The sequence below is a fragment of the Haemorhous mexicanus genome, chromosome 2, assembly GCF_027477595.1.
Source record: "Haemorhous mexicanus isolate bHaeMex1 chromosome 2, bHaeMex1.pri, whole genome shotgun sequence".
Classification (NCBI taxonomy): domain Eukaryota; kingdom Metazoa; phylum Chordata; class Aves; order Passeriformes; family Fringillidae; genus Haemorhous; species Haemorhous mexicanus.
Genome location: NC_082342.1, coordinates 103007876 through 103030434, shown reverse-complemented (window position 1 = coordinate 103030434; position 22559 = coordinate 103007876). Strand labels below are relative to the sequence as shown.

The window sequence follows — 22559 nt, the reverse complement described above, 5'->3', positions numbered from 1 at the left end:
TTCCAGGTACGTACAAAGATCCATCAGTCTGACCTATAGCTATGTTTCCATTCAGAGCTGTTTGTATAGCTCCAGTATAGTTGAAGTGGTTTCTTAAAAAATATTTAAACTCTGTTTGGTATTAAACTTAATGGTGAATCAGCAGAGTCATGTGTGCAAACAGTAAATTTTTTATAAGAAATGCCAAAATAGTGCTTTTCATTAAACTAATATAATGTCCTGTGCTGCCCTTTGCAAAAAGGGATCACATTGTGCTTCATTGAATAGAAAGAAAAGTAATTGCATGGATGAAAAGTATTCATAATACTAAGGAGTCCAAAGCTACCCCTTTGTACTTACAGTATTTTTCCTTGTAACTAGAGTTTGTGTGTTTTCTGAAGTTTTCCATAGAGAATCATCCTTGCGGGGTCTTCAGGAAAGAGACAGAATCAGCAAAACAGCTGCTAGTGTGGGTGGAATTTGATATCCCAGATCTTATAAAAACCTCAACAAACAAAGGAAGAAATGCAGTCCCAATAAACTGGAGTAGATTGGCAGAGCACTGTAACTCACTCACTGGTACAGACTTGTCCTGGGCTGCATGACATCAGTGTGTAGCACAAGGTAGTGTTTGCACACATGAACATAGTGGGAGAGTGATAAAACTAAAGTGTAGAGTGATTATGTAGGAAAAGAAGTGAAAACTCCTGTTCTCTAAAAGCTAATTGCTTACTTGTTGCATGTTTGAAATGCACTTGTCCCTGCCTTCCAGAACTCCCGTGTTGCTGACACTGCAGCACTGCTGTCTGGTGATATAAACTCATGACTCAAAGAAAACTTCCTTCAATAGGAAAATGGCTCCTACAGCCTTTTTTCAGCATTTATCTCAGCCAGTTTATGAAAAAGAGAGTGGGCCCGAGGAAGCACACATGGTCACAGTACAGAGACAGTGGGTGGTCACTGTTAGAGGTGTCCAAGTCAGCTCTCAGAGTAGCCATTCATGTAATGAGTTTGCAGATGGCTCTGGAGGGCACTGGCAATCTCTGCTGAGGTTCAGCATGGTAGGGAGATGTTGGAGCAGACAGTGGCCTCCTGAGCAGTGCAATTGTCTGGGATGGGGTAAACCTGGATCCATGGGCCATGCCTGGCAACATGAGGTTCAGTAGGACCAAGTCTTGCACTTTGGCCATAACAACCCCAGGCATCTCTGCAGTCTGGGGGAAGAGTGGCTGGAAAGTGCACCAGTGGAAAAGGACCTGAGGGTGCTGGGACAGTGGCTGAACATGAGCCAGCAGTGCCCAGGGGGCCAAGAAGACCAATGGCATCCTGGCCTGTACCAGAGACAGAGTGGCCAGTAGGTCAAGGGAAGTGATTCTTCCCCTGTCCTGGGCACTGATGAGGTCACACCCCATATCCTGTGTCCAGTTCTGGACCCCTCATCACAAAAAAGACACTGAGATGCTGGAGTATGTAGTGGAGCTGAAGAAGGGCCTGGAGCACAGGTCCTTTCAGGAGTGGTTGAGGGAAGTGGGATTGTTTAGCCTGGAGAAAGATCAAGGGGGATCTTACTGCTCTCTGCAGCCAGCAATAGGAGAGGACATAGCCTCAAGTTGCACCTTGGCAAGTTCAAGTTGGACATTGTGAGTAATTTCTTCACTGAAAGGGTTGTTAAGCATTGAAATGTGCTGCCCAGGTGGAGTCTCTGTCCCTGGAGTTATTCAAGAAATGACAATGTGACACACAGTGCTTGTGGTTAAGTTTGCATGGTGGTGTCCAGTCAAAGATTGGACGTGATGATCTCAGAGGTATTTTCCAACCTAATGATTCTCTGATTGTATTAAAGCCTGATTCAGACCCTTGCTCCAGGTCAGGTAATACAGACTTCTTCCCAAGTCCTTTGTGTTTTAGCTGTGTAACTGAGAGCTGTCGCTTTACTTTCCAAATGTCAATATTTAGAGATGTCTTGCATTTTGTACCTATCAAGTAAATCACACACAGCTTCACTGTCCCCCCAGAAGAAGAAAATAACACCCTAGAATTGTTTTTCAGCCAGATCTGGTATTTAGGTAGTCAGATGACTGTTTTCCTGTGTGCAACAGACTTCGTCTTTCTTTCTGTCAGTCGTACAAGTTTATAGAAAAGGCTGGTATGAACCACTTGAAACAGTAATAATAGAGTTTTGTATTGAATTAAAGACTATACTGTTAGTCAGATCTTAGTTCTTGGAGCTGTAGAATTATTTGATTTTAACTTTCATTATGAGATTGTGACAGTATCCTTGTCAGATCATGTAATGCGCATGAGTCTTAAAAGCTCAAAATCCAGGAAGTAAAGTACTCAAATAGGTATTTTTAGATTTGTGTACGATACTTTGGCAGATACAATTTTTGCAGGCTTGGAAATTATAATGTGTACTCTTTCACATGCATTCTCTCTTTTAAATAGTAGGTAATTTCCTGTCTTCTAAAATGTTGCAATTTTTTCTTTTATGTAGACCATAATACAAATAGATGGCACTCCTAACTGTTCAAAGCATTGGCTGTGGTCACATTGATACCTCTAATTGGGTACAGAAATGGTTAACTTTTGTGCTAATTAAGCAGAGATCCTCATTGTTTCACTGGGATATTTTGTACTACAGGATCATATATCCAAATAGGGCATATAGTTATGTTTTTTTCATTCAGGTTGTTTAAATACAATTCACATATAGTTTCAGCCTTATTTTTTTATTTGCTTAACATTAATCTCATTAGGCTTAGGAGATGGAGCACTATTTCAATAATCAGAAGCTCATTGGAAGCTTTGCATTTAGTAAGGACATAGGTTTTATAGATGGCACTCGGGGAATGAATGGATTACTGTAACCTGCAGTATTGAGCAAGAGTTGTCCTCAGGACAGAGTCCCCCTTTTCCATAACCTGTGGCACAGGAAAACTCAGAGTGGATGCTAGTCTTCAATGTATCATGGCTGTGGTTCTTCATTCACCTTCACAGGCAGCTGAACACTGAGGGCTGTTGGGATCACATTTGTGTTGGTCATAGGAACTGGTGTGGAGTGTGTTTAAGTAAGCTGTGCAACTAAAAATAATATTTATGCAGCTATTGTATTGGAGTTCTTGTTATTCCAAATGAAGCAGAAGTTTAACACTTGGAAAAGTGTTTAACACTTGGAAAAACCTATCACCAGCCTCTCAAAATGTACAGTAAATGAACCAATAGAAGGGAAAATAATTATTCTCTCAATGAAACTAGACTATCCCAAATCTTTTGTGTTGAGATAGATGAAACTTTTGTAGCTCACTGCTGTGCTCTCAGATCGTTCAACTACTGCAGTTTTTCAGCAGTCATAGTTGTGACAGCACTGCTTGTACCCTTAACCTGCAGCAAAATTCAGAGTATTGCAGGATGGCTTAATTCTCTCTTACACATGAAAACACTCAAAAAGCTGTTTATGTGAAGACCAACAAAATTTCAGCTGTAATTGTGAAGTTGGATTTGGGCTTTTTAAGGTGTTTTGTCTCTATTTTGAAACCTCCAAAAAGGTATTTGGCCTCGTCTAGTTTAATTGTGTTTCTTCCTGATAAATCCCTTAAGAAATATTGGTATCTGCTGAAGTAAGAAATCAAAAGAACCTGACCATATATTTTGATGCATTTTAGGGGAGCTTTCTGACTTCTGGAGGTTGGTTTTCTAGATCAGTTGAAAAAGTTCAGTATAGAGTCCATATGTTAGGGATGAATATTTTGCTGGGCAATACCTTTGTACATCATTCAGGTTTATTAATGTCAGAAAAGGAATTGAATACATCTCCATTACACATCAGGTTTTTGTAAGAGAATGCCTTTTAAATACTCTAAACATGAAATAGTATCCTGAGGCATTTAGAAAACTTGGAAAGGTTGATCCGGAAATATTTTCCCCTTTATTTCAACAATTTTAATACTGCTGTGAAAGCCTGCTTATTGTTCTGCTCTCTGTTTATCCTGAGACTAAAGTTAGTTTTTACTCTAATAAATGGAAATCACCACTGTAATTAATAGTCTGAAATGGATATCTTCACCTGGACACGGGTTTGTGCCTTCTTGCTAGACGAAGCATTTCTGTTGTGGGTGTGAATTCTGTCTCTTCTGAGATGAATACCAGCTTTCCAGTGTTCCCACAGGGGTTCCCTTGCAGTACTGATCCTGAATACATGGATTTCCAGCCTTGGGAATGAGACAGGATTTGAGGAAGTGTCTGTCTTTGGCAATGCAGTGGTTATAATAATTGCCATTAAGTAGTTTTGATATCTCAACCATTGTTTTCTAAAATATGGTCTTTCTGACAAAACTACGCTTAAATACAATATAGTGTGAGGTAAGGCAACTTAAGTGCAAGGCTTCAAACCCCCACACAATCATCTGGACTGTACTTACTCTCTTCCTAGTGGAGACATTATATTAATAATTTTGCCACTGACGTCAAGGGGAACAGGATGTCACCCTAGATAACAACCTTAGTGAAGTCAGTCTTTCTTAATGAAGATTAATTGTTGGGGCCCATACTTTGTACATCCATGTTTAGGTCTGTTCCTCTGAATGCTTTCATGTCACACAGCAAGTCCTCTCCTTTGTATAGTGTTGAGGTGGGATTTCATTCATCTGAAGGAATTCTTTTGCAGTAGCATTTCTTTTGTCTGTAGCAGACACTTGGGAGCGTCTATGTGCTCCAAGAGCATCCTAGGTTGCAGTTGTTTGTAATGCCTGCTGGAAACCAGGGTGCTGCCTGTAATGCACTGAGCTGTGGATGCTGTGGAAGAGCAGCTGAAATGAGGGTGGCAGAGTCAGGTTGTAGCACATTTGTACCATCTGCTGCTTTTTAACTCTTCATTAATTTGCCGGTGGTTATCTGGGATAGCACTAGTAAAGGAGTTTCCATGCAGTCTTTAACTGCATGTAATGCTTAAAAGGCTACTTAAATTAGTTTTTCCCCTTCTCCTTCATTCTCATCCAGTTCAGGAACAGTATTCTGTATGTTGATTCAATAGGACAGAGTATGTAGCTGTACTGAAGTGACTGACTTTTACTTTAAAACTGGTTTTTGTTCTTACTAACAGCAGGACCAGGGAAATGAAGAGGGATTACCTGTACCAGTAGCCAAATTGTGAGAGTTTATGCCTGAGGAGTCTGGAAATAATTGTGGAGAGTTGAAACAAATGACATGAGGAAGCAAAAGATTGAAAGTGGCAGTGATATACAGTTTCTTGAAGCTTAACAAAGTAATTAAACAAACAGAATTATGACTCTAATATTATATTTGCCAAGTTATTTGCAATATAATCTTTTTGTGCAAAACCACTGAGTTCTTTTACAGTGGACACCCATCTAAATACAAGTGCATAGCTAAAAGTTGCTAGGATAGAAGAAAATAGACATAATTGGTTTTGATCTTAGTGGTTTTAAATGGATTTGAGCAAAGGAGTAATGAAAAGCAGACAGCTAATCTGATAATGGTGTTCACCTAAATCAGTACAGACCAAAGTCATTAACAATAGCAATAAGACATAAGACAAAAATTGCACTCTCCATCTTGCATTAAATTCTTTTTTATTAAACTGTGATGTGTGAGGTTTCTTATTTCCCAGCCTTATTTCCCACCCACATAACTCACTAAGACTTGAAACTCCACAGAAATCAAGGCAGATCACTGCCTATAGATTTGCGAGTACATTCAGCATTTAATGCAGTTGTCAACCAGTTTCTGTATTGTACCAAAGACAGAAGAACGAGGCTTTTCTGTAAGACATCTGCAAGATTTTCTCTTGGAGGCTCAGGAGAAAGAGGTCAGGCACACAAGAATAGCTTAGACATGCTTAAGAGTAATTTAGGTGCATGGTGTTACTTAAGTCAGGATGTGCCACTTAATGTTTACTTTGGAGTTACCAAGCATCTAACCTATTAGAAAAATGCTTGAAAGAATATCAGAAAAGCTGCAGTCTGCATCTTATTAAAAATGTGCTTATGACTGTGGACAAGAAGTACAGGGAAAATAGGCAGAATCAGATTCTTCAGAGGCAAAAGGTGCAGTTTTCCAGCAATCTTCTTTGCTGAGTCATCTGCTCTGATATTTTAGGTAGTTACCTGGTAAGTGAACTGTTTGGTTGAGTGGAGGAAAGATGTTGGATGTTAATGGGCATGCCAGAGAGAAAATGCAGCTGAAGTTGTGGAATTGAGAGGAAAAATACGTGACTGGTTGGTGGAAAAAAACAGAGAAGGCTTTTAGTCTAGATTATGGTTTCATAAAATTATTTGAGGAAGGCAGCTGTGCAGTTAGCAGTTTATGTCCTGTCAGGCTGATCACTTTATCCCAGAACAGTATTTCTGTTTGCACTCTTCTGATTGTGTGTTGCCTTTTTTTTTCTTCTTGGTGATGGAATCATTTGCAGAGCATATTCAGACCTACAGTCCTATAATCTAAATAACAGCGAGCAACCTGTGTACTACATCTGAACACATACAAGCATGAACTTCAAAAACAAACACGTCATTCTGACTTGTTGCTTAAAGGTCTTCTGCTTCTTTTAAGCTTCCAGCTAGGGCAGGCTGATGTTGAATTAGGCTGGTGCAGTGTTTCCTCCCATATGGAGAGAGAAACAGAAAATATTCTTCATGTCTGTGCTGCCCTTGTCCTCCTTTGGTTGCCCCACAGTGTGCTGAATAGCTTTAGGCAGATGTAATTACACCAGCACCCATTCTTCAAGGGAGCTTGACTTTTCTGGACCTCTCCCAAGCCTGGATGATTTTGCAATATTTGCAGGCTGTTTGTATAACTGTGCAGTGCTTTGGGAGGAAGATGAGGCCTTTAATTTACCTTGTGTTTTGTAAAGCATACCAGTGTTTGAATAGGTTAAATTCTCAAGTACTGTGTTTTGACTCATAGAAGACAAAATGAAGCAGAATTTTTCAAGGAAACGTTTCTTGAGCCTTTAAAGATTAGGAGATTTCATTGGCCCTACCTACCACATGATTTTCCAAAAATATTTTAGTTTATTAGTCATGTGTTCCATTAGCATAATAAAACTCTATGTTAATGTGACCTAGCAGAGATTTTATCAAACCCATCAAGTGTTGAAAAGGAATGTCTTCTTTAGTGCACAGCAATTGGGCAGAGTGATTGCACACTCTTTAATCTCAGCAACCTGTGGTGACATTGCAAGGTACAGATGATGAAAATAACTGTTTTTAGCTAGACAGTGAGCACCAAGAACATATGGAGGCCTTGCAAACTGGCAGAATAAAAACCTGTTTTTTTTAATTTATTGTAATTGTATTGTAATTGGTTTTTAATTTCATTAGAAATTATTTTTCATAATTCTATTTCATTCCTGAAAAAGAGGAGTAATTCATGTGTTCATGCAGAATTCAGTTAAAATTCAGTTAAGGAACTTTTGCCTAATTTGTGGTAATTCTTAGAAGTCCCATGCTGCACTTGGTTTTTGTGGTCTACAGGAAACAGGACATGTATTCTGTTACCTTAACATTTTCCTTGGGGTGTCATTTTTCCTTCCCGTTCCTGTTTTAATATTAAGGGTTAGGATTTCAAACTTTTTATGGTAGACATACCAGTGATATTTTAGTTTATAAAAATGCTTATGATGGAGAAATAACTTAAGATAAAATACCCCTAAATTCCATCATAAAAACCTGTGTTTCTCTGTCTGTACCATTTTGACTGTAGAATACTTTATATATTGAGGATTGAATGGCATACTTCTGTGCTTGTAAAGTTTTTTTTGCATTATCAGCGTTGGAAAGGAATTAGTTTTGTTGTATACATTGTCTGGTTTAGGATGCTGTTCTTGATCACTTTTATCTATAAATGACAACAGCTTTTTAAAAAATGTAAATGTTTACTTGCAATTTTTCATTTTTCAAATAAGGTTTATGTGAGTCTTGCTTGGTTTGGTTTTGCTTGAGTTTAAGCTACACAGCTTGACTTGTAACACTGTGCAAACCTTTAGTCTGAGGTTACTAAATCAGGTTAGTCAACAGTAAGGCACCAGAAGAGCAAGAACAGGTGAAGAGAAAAAAAAAAAAATTAAGTAACAAATTGCATTAGTTAAATACTGGGGTAACACAGAAGTTTTGCATATGTAGCCCATGTGCATATAAATACTATAAAGACATAGATCATAGTACATGCATTAAGATAAAGAGGTCCAGTTGTTGACATTGAGGTAATGCCTTTATCTATTCTGATTGCTTAATGGCTTAAAAAAACTACTCTGAAAAAAAAAATTCCTTGCTGAACTCAAACATATTTTGTGAATCACAAGAAAGTGTGTTAACTGTACAATTCCTTTTATCTGTATTGCTGAATGGTGCTGCACATTTGTTAATGGTTTTTGTCTCATATCTACATGTGAATACACTCACACAGTCGTAGATGTGCAAATATGCTTAAATACAAATGTATATACAGGTTGTAAGTGTGTATATAAACATACATGCACATATATGGGCAAAATATATGGAAGTGTGCAAAAAGATGTTTACGTACAACAGGATGCATAATGCTAAGTAAAGTCTAATTTTACCGATTTTTATATTAAGGAGCTTCCGCCAATAATTTTTAAAGTCAGTGGAGATCCTTTGACTGCAGATGGATGTGCAGAACAGATGAATTGTAAGCTTACAGTGAAAAAAAATTAGTATTCAGTGAAGGTATAGGTGTTGAAATTTAAACTGAAAACAAGAGTGGAGTTTATTAATTGTAAGTCTGCCATGCTGTGATAAAAGGCAGATTGGTGGGTTTCTTACCACCCAGCTGATGTGCATCAGAATTTTTTCATTATCAGCAGCTGGATCAGGTTATACTTACTGACAAGATTGATGTTTATTTTTTAACATGGTTAGAATGAAAAACAAATTCTTTCTCTCCCTGTACTAATCTGTCCTCTGAGATGAATTTTGGAAGCTTTACTTTAAGTTAATTGTCAGGCTTCAGGGTTGTCTTTGTGCTTGCTCTTCTCTTTGAGTGATGATTGCTTCTCTGGCCCAAGCTGAATACTGGGAGAATAGTTTTTTGTGTAGGTTCTCACAGGTGGGATATACAACAGCTAAAGCTTTCGGTTTGCTTTCCAGGCATAATTGGTACCTTACAGAGATGTAGCATGTCTCGTGCTGTTTCCTCTATAAATGTTAACAAATAGGTTGTTATTGCAGCTGTTCAAAAACATGGAATGTCTTGTCCTTTAGTCGATCATATTCTAAACACAGCCTCGTCATAAGGAGGAGATGGGATGTGTTGGAAAAGGGGCTCTGCCAGTGCGCTCTCGGAGTCTGCTGGAGTGGGGTTAGCAAGATGTGGGAGATAAGATGCATGTTATCCATGGAGATCTGCTGCTCTGACTGATGGTGCAGGAAGAGAATTAAGTAGCAATCAAGTACTGTACAGAGAAAGTAAAGTGGAAAAAGCAGACAAGGGTGCTTCCCCCCCTCCCCTTCCCTGCTTTGTGCTTTTTGTTACTGGAATCCTAATGTTTTTGCAGCAATACTTGATTAAATGGCTTCAGACAGAACTGACTTCTTGTTTTGCATGTCTATATCCCTTTTAAGGAATGCTGCTCTAGGGAAAATAAAGATATTTGAAAGGTTAGAGATGTCCAAGAAAATGGCCTTTTGGTGAGAACCTTTTCTAGCAGTAAAAGAGATGGTTCTGTTTATTAAACTGTGCATACCGTATGATGCTTCATATTTTTCCATTTGATTTCCTGTAGGGTGATTTCACTTGGAACAGCATGTCAGGGCGCAGTGTTCGGCTGAAGTCAGTTCCCGTTCAGAGCCTCTCGGAGCTGGAGCGTGCTCGGCTGCAGGAAGTGGCTTTTTATCAGTTGCAGCAGGACTGTGACCTGGGCTGTCAGATTACTATCCCCAAAGGTAAGGGCTTGATAAGCTGTCTCTGTTTAGATTGTTAAGCCACTGATTTCATATCACAGCAGTAAACACTGGGGTTTTTTTTATTCCACAGATACTGTCTTCCATTTCAGTTTTGCTTAACCACAGTCATTATGTAAAAATGATGAGTAAAGTTGTTTTTCTGCTGTGTCCAATTTGGGCCACCTAGGGGTGGAATCGTCTGATCAAAGGCAGATGTCTACAGGGTAGATAATCTAAATCAGACCCATTCATGCCAGGATGTCTTGAATAGTCAGTTGAGAGAAAAATGCATTTCTGACATTTCCTGATATCCAGAGTTAAATGTCTATGTAGGTCAGGTAGATCTTACCATAGAAGTGGTATTTTTCACTCTGTGTAACCTTGTCTGTGAAGGAAGCCAGCTGTCACTAGTTCAGATTGACAGTGAAGACATTTATGTCAAATAATATGAGTCCTACTCAAGTTTTCCTAAAGACAGTGTTGCTTATTTCCTAGAAAACAAGTTAATTTTCAGCATAAAACATCAAACTCCTAGGAGACAGGAGATGAAATGAAAAGGAGAAGATCAGCTATTGGAATCCTGATGCAGGATATGTGCATGTGTGGTAGACCTGTACTTAAGTTACCATGGAAGAGATCTAAACCTCACTAACAAGAAAGTTTCTGTTGTTTCCTGTAGGCTGCAGATCAAGCATAGCAGAGATAGCTGTTGTGCAATCATCTGCAAATCTGGCTTTCCTGTGGTTTCTTTGCAATTGTATACTTACATAAGGAATAACAAGGGATCACTGAATTCTCTCTCACCTTTGACCAGAGGTGCTGTGTGGTAGCATATACACAGTGATGCCACAGGAGCAATTTTTTAATGAGTCTAAGTTAAGCAGAAAAAAAGTTGTCCAGTCTGTGAAAATAATGACGTAGAAAACAAATGCGAAAGAGACAGGCTTTTGTATTCATCAGCTTTTTAGTATCTGCAGAAAACTCCTGCCAAAACCAACAAAATCCAACTTCATGCATATAGCAAGGCATCAGTTTGTAGTGAGATGGATTTTATCAATTTCTTCAAGCCTGTCAAGCTTCCCTGGTCCCTCAAAAACAAGTTTGATCAACAGGAAAACAATTTTATCAGATATTCCTAGGAAGAACTGGAACACTAAGAGCATTCCAAAAATTTCTAACAGTCTGAACTGCCAATGGCTGTTCCTGAGAGAAAAGAAAATACACATTTGGAGGTCCTACATATGTGGATGGATGTGTGGTAATATCATCCAAGACAATCGAGTATGCACATTGATAGAATAGCTTAGTTTGGAAGGGACTTAAAAGATCATCTAGTCCAACCCCCTACAATAAGCAGGGACATCTTGAGCTAGATGAGGTTGCTCAGAGTCCCGTCCAGTCTGGCCTTGAATGTTTTCAGGGATTGGGTATCTACCACCTATCTGGGCAACCTGTTGAAGTGTCTCATCACCTTCACCATAAAATATCTTTTTTACACCTACTCTAAATCTACCCTCTTTTGTTCTAAAACCATTACCCCTTTTCCTGTTGCAACAGACCCTACTAAAAAGACTGTCCCCACCTTTCTTTTAATCCCCCGTTCATTACTGAAAGGCTACACTAAGATTTCTCCAGTCTTCTTTCTCTGAGCTGAACAACCCCAGCTCTGTCAGCCTGTCTTTGTAGCAGAGATGCTCCAGCCCTCTGATGATTTCTGTGGCCCTCCTGTAGACCTGCTCCAGCAGGTCCATATCCTTCGTGTGCTGAGGACCCCAAAACTTTATGCAACACTGCAGGTGGGGTCTCAGCAGAGTGGAGCAGAGGGGCCCTGCTGGCCATGCTGCTTTGGATGTAGTGTAGGACATCCATGTTTGGTTTTCTGGGCTGCAAGGGCCCATCACTGGCTCATGTCCAGCCTCTCATCCACCAGCAGCCCCAATTCCTTCTCAGCAGGGCTGCTCTGAGTCCGTTCATCTCCAGCCTGTGGGGAGGCTGCGAGCTGTCCAGGTGTGGGACCTCATGAGGTTTCCCTGGGCCCAGTTCTCCTGCTTGTCCAGGTCCCTCTGGATGTGACCCATCCCTCAGGTGTGGCCACCACACCACTCAGTTTGCTGTTGGTAGATTTTCTGAGGGTGTACTCAGTGTCACTGTCTATGTCACTGATGGAGATACCAGGCTCTGGTGATGCCAGTGGGGACCCCTGAGGAGCACCACTTGTCACCAGTCTCCATTGAGCCATGTTCACAAACTCTGAGCTTTGAAGAGTGAGTATTGCTTTTGTGTTCTGCTTACTGTTTCCTGCTGGGACTGCCATGAAAGGCCAAATATTTGGGGAGTCTTTCAGGTTTGAATCACACACAAGAACTATTTTTATTTTCACAGCATATATATACATGGGTAAATATAAAACATGAAATTAGTTTTAGATATATTGAGTCTGAAAAGTGTAATTGTAAGCATAGAAACTAAATAAGAATATAAATGTTTGTTAAACATTTAAAAATAAAAGGCATTTCAAAAAGTCAGGAATTCCAGGCTACTGTTTCATTGCTACTGCTGACCCCATCATTTAATGAATCTCTTGGCTCAGTTTGACTGAGAAATAAATTGGCTATTCAGTTCTGCTCTCCAGTTTGGATGTGCCAGTGGGATTATTAATAAGAGGCAAATAATTGCACATCTGCATTCTTGCTTTGAATGACCAGATCATTAGATTTTCTGTGTTTTATGGGATACATCACAAAGGAATACCCAGTACAAATGAATTTTAAAATGTTGTAATACCATCTATTGAAAGAAGTGAAGGTAATAGCTAGAATTAAGGAACATTTCTTATTTAACTGTCCATCCTGTTTCAAAGCTTGGCACCAGTTTTGACAACAGAAATAAATAATATTTTGAAGTGGGTATATCTAATAATCACTCTGTCAATCCATCATGCTACATCTGTGCTGGTACTTTGATAGGAGAATAAGAATCTACCATTGCTACAGATTGTTTTGGACCCTTGGCAGAGACACTCTGAATTCCACTTCGTGTTCTATAATATTTAAATGTGTGGAATGAAAATTTATGACAGGAGTTTACAGGCAGCCGTCCAGTTAATCATCACATTCGAACATCATGTGTAAACTGGGAATTTCAAGTTTTATCCATGTGAAACTGGCTTGGGCACTTTGGGCATGCAAGAATGCAAATAAAATAAAATTCCATCACAGCCATCAAGTTAAAACCAGACTCAAGTTAAAAACAGACTGTTAAAACTGTGATATGTAGAACTAGTACTGTCTGAGAGGGCTAGAGGAGCTCTGTAGGACTGGAGAGATCCAGAAAAATGGAAGATGTACTACTCTTCAACTCTCTTTTACTTCAGAGAATGCCATATGAAAATATTCATGAGTAGAGGCAAGTGGAACTCTTCATGTATTAGAAAATTTAGAAAGCTGTGTATAGAGTTGGTCTTCTTTGTGTTTCTTTGGCTGCTTTTCAACACTTGGTGGAGAATTACATCGGAACATGCATGTGCCTGCTGGGCATTTGCTTCCTGCAGGCATTTGAATAATTACATTTAGTGGCAGAGGTACGGTGAAAAGTAAAAATTCATTGTTCATGGCTAACAAGTGTTTTTTCCAAACATGCTTGCATGGAGATGAAACCAGAGTACAGATGCCTCTGCCTTATCTTTACAACCACAGACATGCTGGTTGTTTCTTCATAATGCTTCAGTCCTCCCATGCTCAGATGGTCCCTTTGTCACAGCTAGTGCAGTTTACCTGTTCCAGGGCTCATCTGGCCATTCCCACACTTGTGTAGGAATGCAGAGACTGTGATACCTCGTATGTAATCCCTCTCCTTCACTGTATTGTAGCTATTACTGTTAATGAAGACCATTATTAACATCTAGTAAAATATCCTGTGGTCACAGAGAAGGGATTGCTTCCCACAGGAATTTCTTTAACCAGCATGTCATTTAAAATATGCTACAGTTGCACTAAGGTGGGTGATTCGAATGAATTCAAGCTGATCAAGAGGTACTAGTTTTCCATATGTCATGAGATGTTTCACATTTGTTTCTTGTCTTGCTTTTATCTTTCAAATTCTGTAATCAACTCCTTTTTTGCTCCCCCATGTCATTCCCCCGTTTGCCACCAGAAATTAGACCAAGAATCATTTATCTTGTGTTGGTTAATGTGTTAAGTTGCAAGAGGATGTAATTTCCAGGCAAAGCATTACGCAGTTTCTTTACCAATGCAATTACTCTGTGAAAGATTTTTAATTTGCTGACATTCTGAATGTCACAACAGTACCATTCTGCTGATGCTTCTTTGCAGTTCATGTTTACAATATAGTGTCTTTTCTCATTTCAGGGAAGTCAATCTTCTCTTTAAAATAGGAGAAAAAAATGGTGATGCAACTCACTTCAGGTGTGCTTACTTTTTGATGACATCACGATTCTGTGTATGTCCTTGCACACAAATAGTGAGAAAAATGAACATTTTACAGCAGGTCTTCACAAGCAAATGCTAACTCAAGTTAGATGGCTTCTGCAGAGTAAAACTGCGATCAGAGCAGCAGAGGAGGTAATTTTCTTCTGTTCATTGGCTCCAAGGTATCTCTTGAGCTGAGAGGTTGTTGAATGAGGTTTGATTGGATCAGTTTATCTCATGTTTATAATGACTCTCTTAACAGTCCTGTCCCACTTCACTGACCCTGTGTTTGGAAGCTGGGGTAGGAACTACTAGGAGTTGAGCAAATGGGGAATTAAGGCTTCAACCCTAATTCAGCTCCTAGAGCATCTGCCTTGGTTTTGAAGGTATGGTGGGTACCTGTTGGTGAAGGGGCTCGAATAGGATTTGAGACTCAGGGATCACATGCAGGTCTTCTCTTTATTCAAGAGAAATTATTTCTTATGTTCTTTCCATTTCCTAACAGGATGTTGTCTTCTCAGCTTTGCAGTGGGGCTGGAGGATTTGTGGAGGGCAAGAATAAATGAGGAGAGCATTTTGGAGTTATATGTGGTTTACTGGTGATTATGCTGGTGCTGGGTTGACAGTTGGGCTGGATGATCTTGAATGTCTCTTCAAACCTTGATGGTTCTTTGATTCTGTGATGTTTTGGGAGAGAGAAAGTAATTCTTAACTTTACTGTCAAATCTGGTTCTTAGGTCATTTCTTTAGTTGTAATGAATATGATGTAAAGGTAGGTTCAGAAGGCTAAATGCAGTCCCAGTCATTTAAGGAAAATAATTTTAAGGGAAATTGCTGCTTCTTGAACATGTGCTGGGGTATGGTTTTGCATGTGAGTTTTGTGACATGTGCCACCGTGCATCTGCTCACATGGAGTGAGCATTGGTCTCCTGTATGACTTGTTTTAGTGAGATGAGATTGAAGAAGCGGGGCTGGGTAAGTGTGTGATTACAGACTGAGAGCTGAAACAACCCTGTCTCTGAAATGAAGGAAAACATGGCTGGGCTTTCTGAATTTTTACCATTCATTTGTGTACTCTGCCCCCCCATTCCAGTTAAGCTCTGAATAGAAATGGGAATTAAGAGTTACACAATTCTATGCTTCTTGTTTATTTTGGCAGGGCGTACTTCTTTCAATCTGTTTTTTGCTTGCATTACTCCCCATTATATTTCATTATTCATTTTCTCTAACACTGAGAGTGACTATGATTTTTATCTGGGCTTGCATTTTTGTGAGGTCTCCAAACTGCTCTTTGTTTTTAATCACTGACCATGTTGCATACATGATAGCTGTTGTGGCAGTGGAAAACATCTAAGTAAACTGTAGCGTATACCTTGTGGAGTTACAGGCTCAGGGACTGGCTGCTTTTGAACTGGTGTCAGGGTATCTTCTGAATGTAGAGGCTTATTACCACCCCTCTTAATGCCAGCCTCTGCTGAGTCTTCTCATATAAATACTGTCTCTGGCATGGGCTTATGAGTCCATGGATTTTCTTTCAATGTAGTAGAGTTCATGAAGATTATATTTAAGACAAGTAAGACTGAGATAAATTCTCCTCCTTTATGCTACATTAGTAAATCTTGGCTATGCTGTATCAGACAGACTGGTCAGAGATAAAAACTGTTCAACTTGCTGATTTTCAGACTGAAACTTCCCACATGTGCACTCCAATTTAAATATTTCATGGAAAAATGTATTTTTCCTGGGATTCCTTTTTCCATTGTAAGAAAACAAAACCAAATATCTCTCAGTCTGGGTAAAAAAAGAAAAAGAAGGAAATAAAATTGAATAATGTTTTAAGCTAGGAGAAGTCCCAGCTGCTGCAGGGTAGAGGTTGTGAGACACAATCTTGAACTATGCTACACAGACATTTATCAAAGTGAAGGTGACAGGAGTTTTTCCAGGCAGAGATAAGAAAACAAGAAAAAAAACTTTTTCTTTTTTTTTTTTCCTACCAGTAAGGAAATTTGCAGAATTTTTTGGTCAGGATTTTTTCTTTCAGATTCACTTTTTTTGCCACTGTTGAGAAAAGAACAAAATGGAAATACATCAAGCTTGCAAGAATATAATTTTTCTAACATTGTAACAGGGGAAATAATTTGTTATCTTCAAAACTTAACAAGGAGGGATGTTCCTTTTTAAAATTTTTGCTGTGAGGCAGTTTTTTTTATAAAAGACTATGCCGTGCTCAGCAAATTGATTTCCGAGATTTTCTTGTATCACATAGCATGTTTTACATGTCTGTTTACATCAGGAAAGCTTTATTCAACCTAGCTATTCTGTCAGAGGTAAGCTAATAGGTTTAAAAGCAAAAGGTTTTACTCATTAGAAAATCACTACAAACAAAAAAAAACAAACAAACAAACCTGGTCTTTTTACTAAATAGTATTTTGTAAGTAGCTAGGAGCTTTGATTGAGAAGCAGCATGCATTTTCATTGTGCTGTATGAACACAGAACAGAGGTAGAAAGTGCTGTAGGCTTCACAGGAAAATCAGTGGCACTGATAATGTAAATATGACAAAATAAGTTTATAGCTTAGCACATTTAAAATAAAGATTTGTGTAACTTCCAGAAGCTACCTGTTGTGTAGGTGTGGTTTGTGGGGAGAGAGGAAAGGAATGAGGACAGGGGTGGACACTGGAGGAATACTTAACTGTGGAGTGCTGACAGACAGGAGTCTTTCAGTTCCCTTCACGGTGAAGGAAAAAGATCCTGCTGAAATTCCTAAGGTAAATAAGGAAATACAACAATCTGTGTTTCCATATACAAATATCATGAAAAGTTAGAGAAGATGGAATCATGACCAGGGTTTTTCATTACTAGGGCAGTTGCTTATTTAGATGCTGTTGTACATTTAGGGTACTGCTTTTGAAATGTCACATCCAGAGAGATATATTTGATATTATATATACCACATATATGTCCCGTAGAATTGAAAAATTACTTCTGAGACCAAAAAAATATCCTGTCTACTGTAGTTTCTTTAGGCATACACCTGAATAGCTATTGACTTGAAGTACAAGTAAGTATATTTGCTATTTTGTCTGTATTAGTGTCAGACATGGAAATCTCAGCTTTCATTTTAAAACATTGATCTTGACCATTGGCCATATTGAAAAGCTGAGGCACGTGGTAGAGAGAATCAGTGTTGGGAAGCAAAATACATATTGAGAGGCTCTAAAACTGCTTTGCAAAATTAGGTGTATTTTGGTCGTTTTCCTTTGAGAGAACACTAGTGTAACAGAGATACTCTTGGATGTGTTCTGCCAAATCTGTCTTTCACACTTCATGTGGTACTTACCCTTTGATTCTGAATGCCCATCTAGGCTGTCCTGGTTTTGCCAATAGTCAAATGTATAAGTCTGGTGATTTGATAGTGACTTATGAATTCATGCTTTATTGTGGTTCAAAGCCAAAGAATAAATACCAGGAAATACATGCCAAGGAAAAAGCTTTTGAACCTTTATTAAGAATACTGACATTGCAGCCTACCAGTTTCCATGTTCTGCTTGCCTTTGGCAGAGCTTTGTCAACATGGGACATCAGTATAACATGTATTCTTCCAGTATACCTGTTGAGAAATTTCAGTTGAAAATCAGACTTATTTCTGTTATCTTGTGTGTGTTGCTGCTTTCAGAAGTGCATTAGGGAATATTCCTGATGATTTTTTTTCTTGCCTTAGGTAGTAAAATTTTCTCTAGTTTTTCCACAGTCATGATTTAAGTGGAGCTGTGTTGGTGCCAGAAGTGTAATGTCTCTAGATACTGATTAGGAAAGATGAAGTGACTCCAGATAGATTTATTTTATCAGAGCTGTGGTACTATATATATCTTTGTATTAGGCTTTTGCACTGAAAAGGCTGCCTTGAGATTTAATGGAGATGTAATCTCCTGCTGAAGGATTTTAAGAATAGATTAGACAGATGTCCATGTGACTCTATTTCTGTGCAGGAAGTCAACCAAGTGTTCTCTGCAGAGCTCCTTGTGTCTTTTTTTTGTGTGGTTTACATTTTCAACACCTGTTTCTGTTATGATTGATGATACAAAGGACAGGTAATTACTACAAAGAGACATTATTAGAAGTAAGATCCGTTGGTCATTTTTCAGAGGGAACAGCTCAGTCATTTGAGCCACCAAACTGTCCAGTGAGAGACCTGCTGAACCATGATTTCACCTCCACACACTGAGAGCTCCTTTCTCATTTCATTTCTCCATCACAGCTCTGAGCAGGACTACTGTGGACTAGTTTAATTAGTCCCAGAGAGAGTAAGTTATGAAAGCTGTTTTATTTTCTTGTGTGGCGGCTTCTTTAAGGTGAGAGTCTGAGGACAGACTTACACAAAGGATTCATAACAACAAGATGATGCTCAGAAGACAGGGGAGACTTGGGTGCCCTGAGCCATCTCTGTGACCTCTGGCTGGTCTCCTAAATTCCAGAGGGTTAGGGGAATTTCCTCCTCCTTTGAAGAGCTCAACTCATGGCCACACTGAGAGCAATGCAGGGGAAAGATTTGAGGTATGAAGAAGTTTGGTTGCTCCTTCACCGGCCAGTACAGGTGTGCAAGTGACTTTATTGGTAACAGTAAATCTAAGGCCAGCTACATGCTGGTGATTGGATCTGTTCTGGCCCTGGCCCACTGTGTAGTGTTTGGACTCTCCTTATCAAATTGAGTCATTTTGACTAGCAATAGCATCAAACTACTCTCTCCCCTGCACATTATAAAATTTTTTTTTAAGCAGTTGAAGCCAGGAGACAGTCGATTTCTTTCCTCCCCGCCACCCCATTTCCCCAGTGAACTGAAAGCAGTTTTAGAGCTTGTATTTGTATTTTTCTATCTCAAACTATAGCATCAAGGCTCCTGTTTGGTTTTCATTTGGTATTTTGAATTTCTTTCAGTACAGCTAAAATACTTTCATTGACTGTAGTTGTTTTTGTTTATTAGTGTAGATAATTTTAACCTGTCATTTTTTGGGGTTTTTTGACCTGTTTAAGTGTTGACAGTTTTTCTGAGTTATGAATACACTCCAAGCAGAGGGTGTTGTTTAGTCTTTCTCAAAGCTTTCAAAACTCTGCCCATCATCACGGTTTCTGAGTGGCTTCCACTTAGAGAGAGGGGCAGCAACAAGGTCCCTGGTGTATCACAGGCTATGTAAGTCAGGAACTTTCCTATCTTTGGAGATTAGGGAAACTCCTGCCACACTGTGGATACTGCTATAATGTGAAAAAGTAGTGTCTATATTTTGTCTTGCACTTGCTATTTCATGGTACTGTTTCATGAATCCTGTCATCTGTGTCAATGTAGCAAATATGCCCTGAAGCCTAGAAGGAGTGGTTCCCTCTTATTTCAGTGTGCCTAGACACACATTTTACTTCCATTATTGACACAAGGCTTGTGTTCCATCAAAAGACCTGGACCACTTTCTGTGGCTGTTTTTCTAAGGGTTTTGTTGGGGGTTGGGAGGTGGGATTATGGTATTATTTTGTTAGATTACTGTGACTTGGGATTTCTTATGACATGGGCAGTCCTGTGCTAATGTAGGTGCTGAAGCTAGCAGAGCTGTGTATAAGTTGAAAATCTGAGTGTGTTTATGCACAGGGAAGTCAGACCTGGCATTGTGTATCTGTTTTCCCTTTCCAGGAATCTGCCTGCTTTTTGATGCTTTCCATAACAGCCACATACAAGGGCATTTGACCTTTCCTTCATAATCCTCTAAAGGCTGCCAGGTAGCTTTGCATGGGTTTTTTGAGTTACTTCCATCATCCCATCTATGTATGGCAGCAGCCATTTTCCTCATTCTGGCATAGAAAAGGACTTGAGCAACTGTTTATTTTTGTTTCAAAATGAGTTTTTTCCAGGGGTCCACCTAAAGATTTAACAAATCAGCTCCCAAACAATTATAATTTAGTGTTTGGATACTAAAACTCACTGAATATCTTGTTCCTCAGAGCTTGTGTAATGCAGCCATCTTAAATTTATTATTAGTTAAAAAATATTTAAATGGCAAAAAACCTATATATGTTTTCATTACAGTAATGGCAAAATAACTGAACAAGTTTTTTTCCATGACTTCTCCAACACAGTTACTTCCAGTCAATAGTCCAAATGGAAACAGATTAAAGAAAACCTTAAACAAAAAAAAAAAAATCAAATTAAAAGGAAAGATAGGAAATTTTATTCTTGGTTTTGTTGTGGTGGGTTGAAAAATTCTGCAACTATTAAAAATTCTGTTATTTTAAGGATATTTATACACAGCTTGCACAAACAAGGCAGGCATCCACTTTGTACTTGCTGAAGTGTTTCTTTTGGTGCAGCTGTGCTGCGTTCATCTGTAGGACCTGCAGCTTCCTGCACAGCAGGAGTGCAGTGGCCTGGGCAGGCCTGGGAAGCTGCTCCTTCCCAGCTCTTCTCCTTGCATGGGTGGGCTCTGACATCCCCCTCCCTCTGGCTGTGGCTCCAGGAGCCCTGACCTTGCTCCAGAGCTCAAATCCCATATTCCCTATAACTTAGGTTTGGTTCTCACCCTTAGAATAAATTGCACCTGCATTTGCCCACCAGTTAATGCAAATCTCTTCATGACAGAGAATCATGGAAGAACATATTTGAAAATACAAACTTGGAGACTAATTAAGTCCTTAAATGCACCAAGGAACATATAGGCAAATAAAGTGAAAACATAATGTTTTTTAATTATTCCTCTAGCCACAGGAGTTGAGTAGTGTTTGCTATCTGAAGAGCAGTGACCAAAGTAAGTTGTTGTTTTGTTGGTAGTGGTGGTGGTCTTGGGTTTTGTTTGGTTTTTTTGCTTTTTTTTTTTTTTTTTTGGTTGGGTTTTGTTTGTTTCTGTTTGTTTGTGGGGTTTTATGTGAAGGAGACTTAATACTTATTTCACTGCAGTTATAACCTATATTTTTGATAGAAATAGGCCTTGCAAGTAGGTTTCAATAGAAATAGTGCATTTTTCTAGATTTGAGTCCAGTTAGGAACTATGCTTTTCAGATTTGTTTTCCTAGAAGACAGGTCAGTCTGCTGGAAATATGCTCAGCTAGTATAAATTGATATATCACCTTTGCCTTCAGAATAGCTGTTCAGTATCAACTGATGTGTATAAAAAAATCTATTAGTACCTGGCAAGCAAATTATGTGGGGTTGGTTGTTTGGGGTTTTTAAAAAATTTGTATCAGAACCACAGGAGGTTATTGTGAGCTGTTATTTGATAAATAAAACTGTAGTTCCTAGAGGGATGCAGCTTTCTTTTGAAGTAGGTGAAATTTCCATCAGTTTTTTCTTCTAGACGAGTTCCATGGAAACTTATGAATACATTCTAGATAAATAATTTAATTTGTCTACCAGCATCACCAGATTCTTACTGTTCAACAGTAAAGAAATTGTGTATCGTGCAGCTTTTAAACTTTCAGCAGCTGAATCACTTAAAACCTGCAGAGCTGGACTTTGTAATTTGTCTGTGTTTCATTTTAACAATTAGTAGTGCCTAGCCCAGAGGCACTGAAGGCTAGGTCTGAAGAAGATGCACTAGCCACAGGTTACCAGAGAGTCTGCTAGGATGTGGAAGAGGTGAATTAAAAGCACACTTGTGTCTGCTGGTTGTGGGTTTTCTCTGTGTGCACTCTGTGTTGCTGAGAATGTTTCTTCCCACACAGTTGACTTTCCCCACAGCTCTCCTGGTTTTCACGGTTGTCCTGAGAAGGGTTTGGCTCAGGTGCTGCCCCTGTCCAGTCCTGTCCCCCTGTGCACAGCCCAAGAGGAGGGATGTCCCTTCTCCTGAAAAACTGGCTTTGACTTCAGCTCTGCCCTTTTCATGCTGGTTCTTGTGCCATGAGCACAGTCTTCAGGAACTCGTCAGAGAGGGGAGTGCTGAAGCTTGTTTGCTGCATCAGAGGAAAGCTGCCTCTGTTGTGTGTGTGGTGCCTTTGGTGAGCAGCCTGAACTGGTGCTGTGGGCTCAGGTGAGCATCTAAGAGCCAGATGTCACCTGGAAGGTCATGACTGCAGCTGTGGGATATTCTTCAATGATTATGGCTTTTCATCCATCAGCTGCCAGCTGACAAGCACAAAGAAATGCTGTCTTAAGTCAAAATGAAGTAAAGTGTGGAACATAGACCATAAAGAAAAATGGTACAATAGTCCAAAGCTTCTGAATAAATAAGTAATCTGCATCACTGATGGAGGTCTTGT

The 22559-nt window shown here is 39.3% G+C and overlaps 1 protein-coding gene across 4 annotated transcripts in view; it reads left to right on the top strand.

Annotated features, from left to right (window-relative positions):
* Positions 1–22559, top strand: part of ARHGAP6 (Rho GTPase activating protein 6) — a 313335-nt gene that overhangs the window by 243691 nt on the left and 47085 nt on the right. For all 4 annotated transcript variants that reach the window (XM_059839747.1, XM_059839748.1, XM_059839749.1 and 1 more), the window contains exon 2: positions 9740–9899. In XM_059839747.1, coding sequence (XP_059695730.1) covers positions 9740–9899 — 160 coding nt within the window. The remainder of the gene's footprint in view (positions 1–9739; positions 9900–22559) is intronic.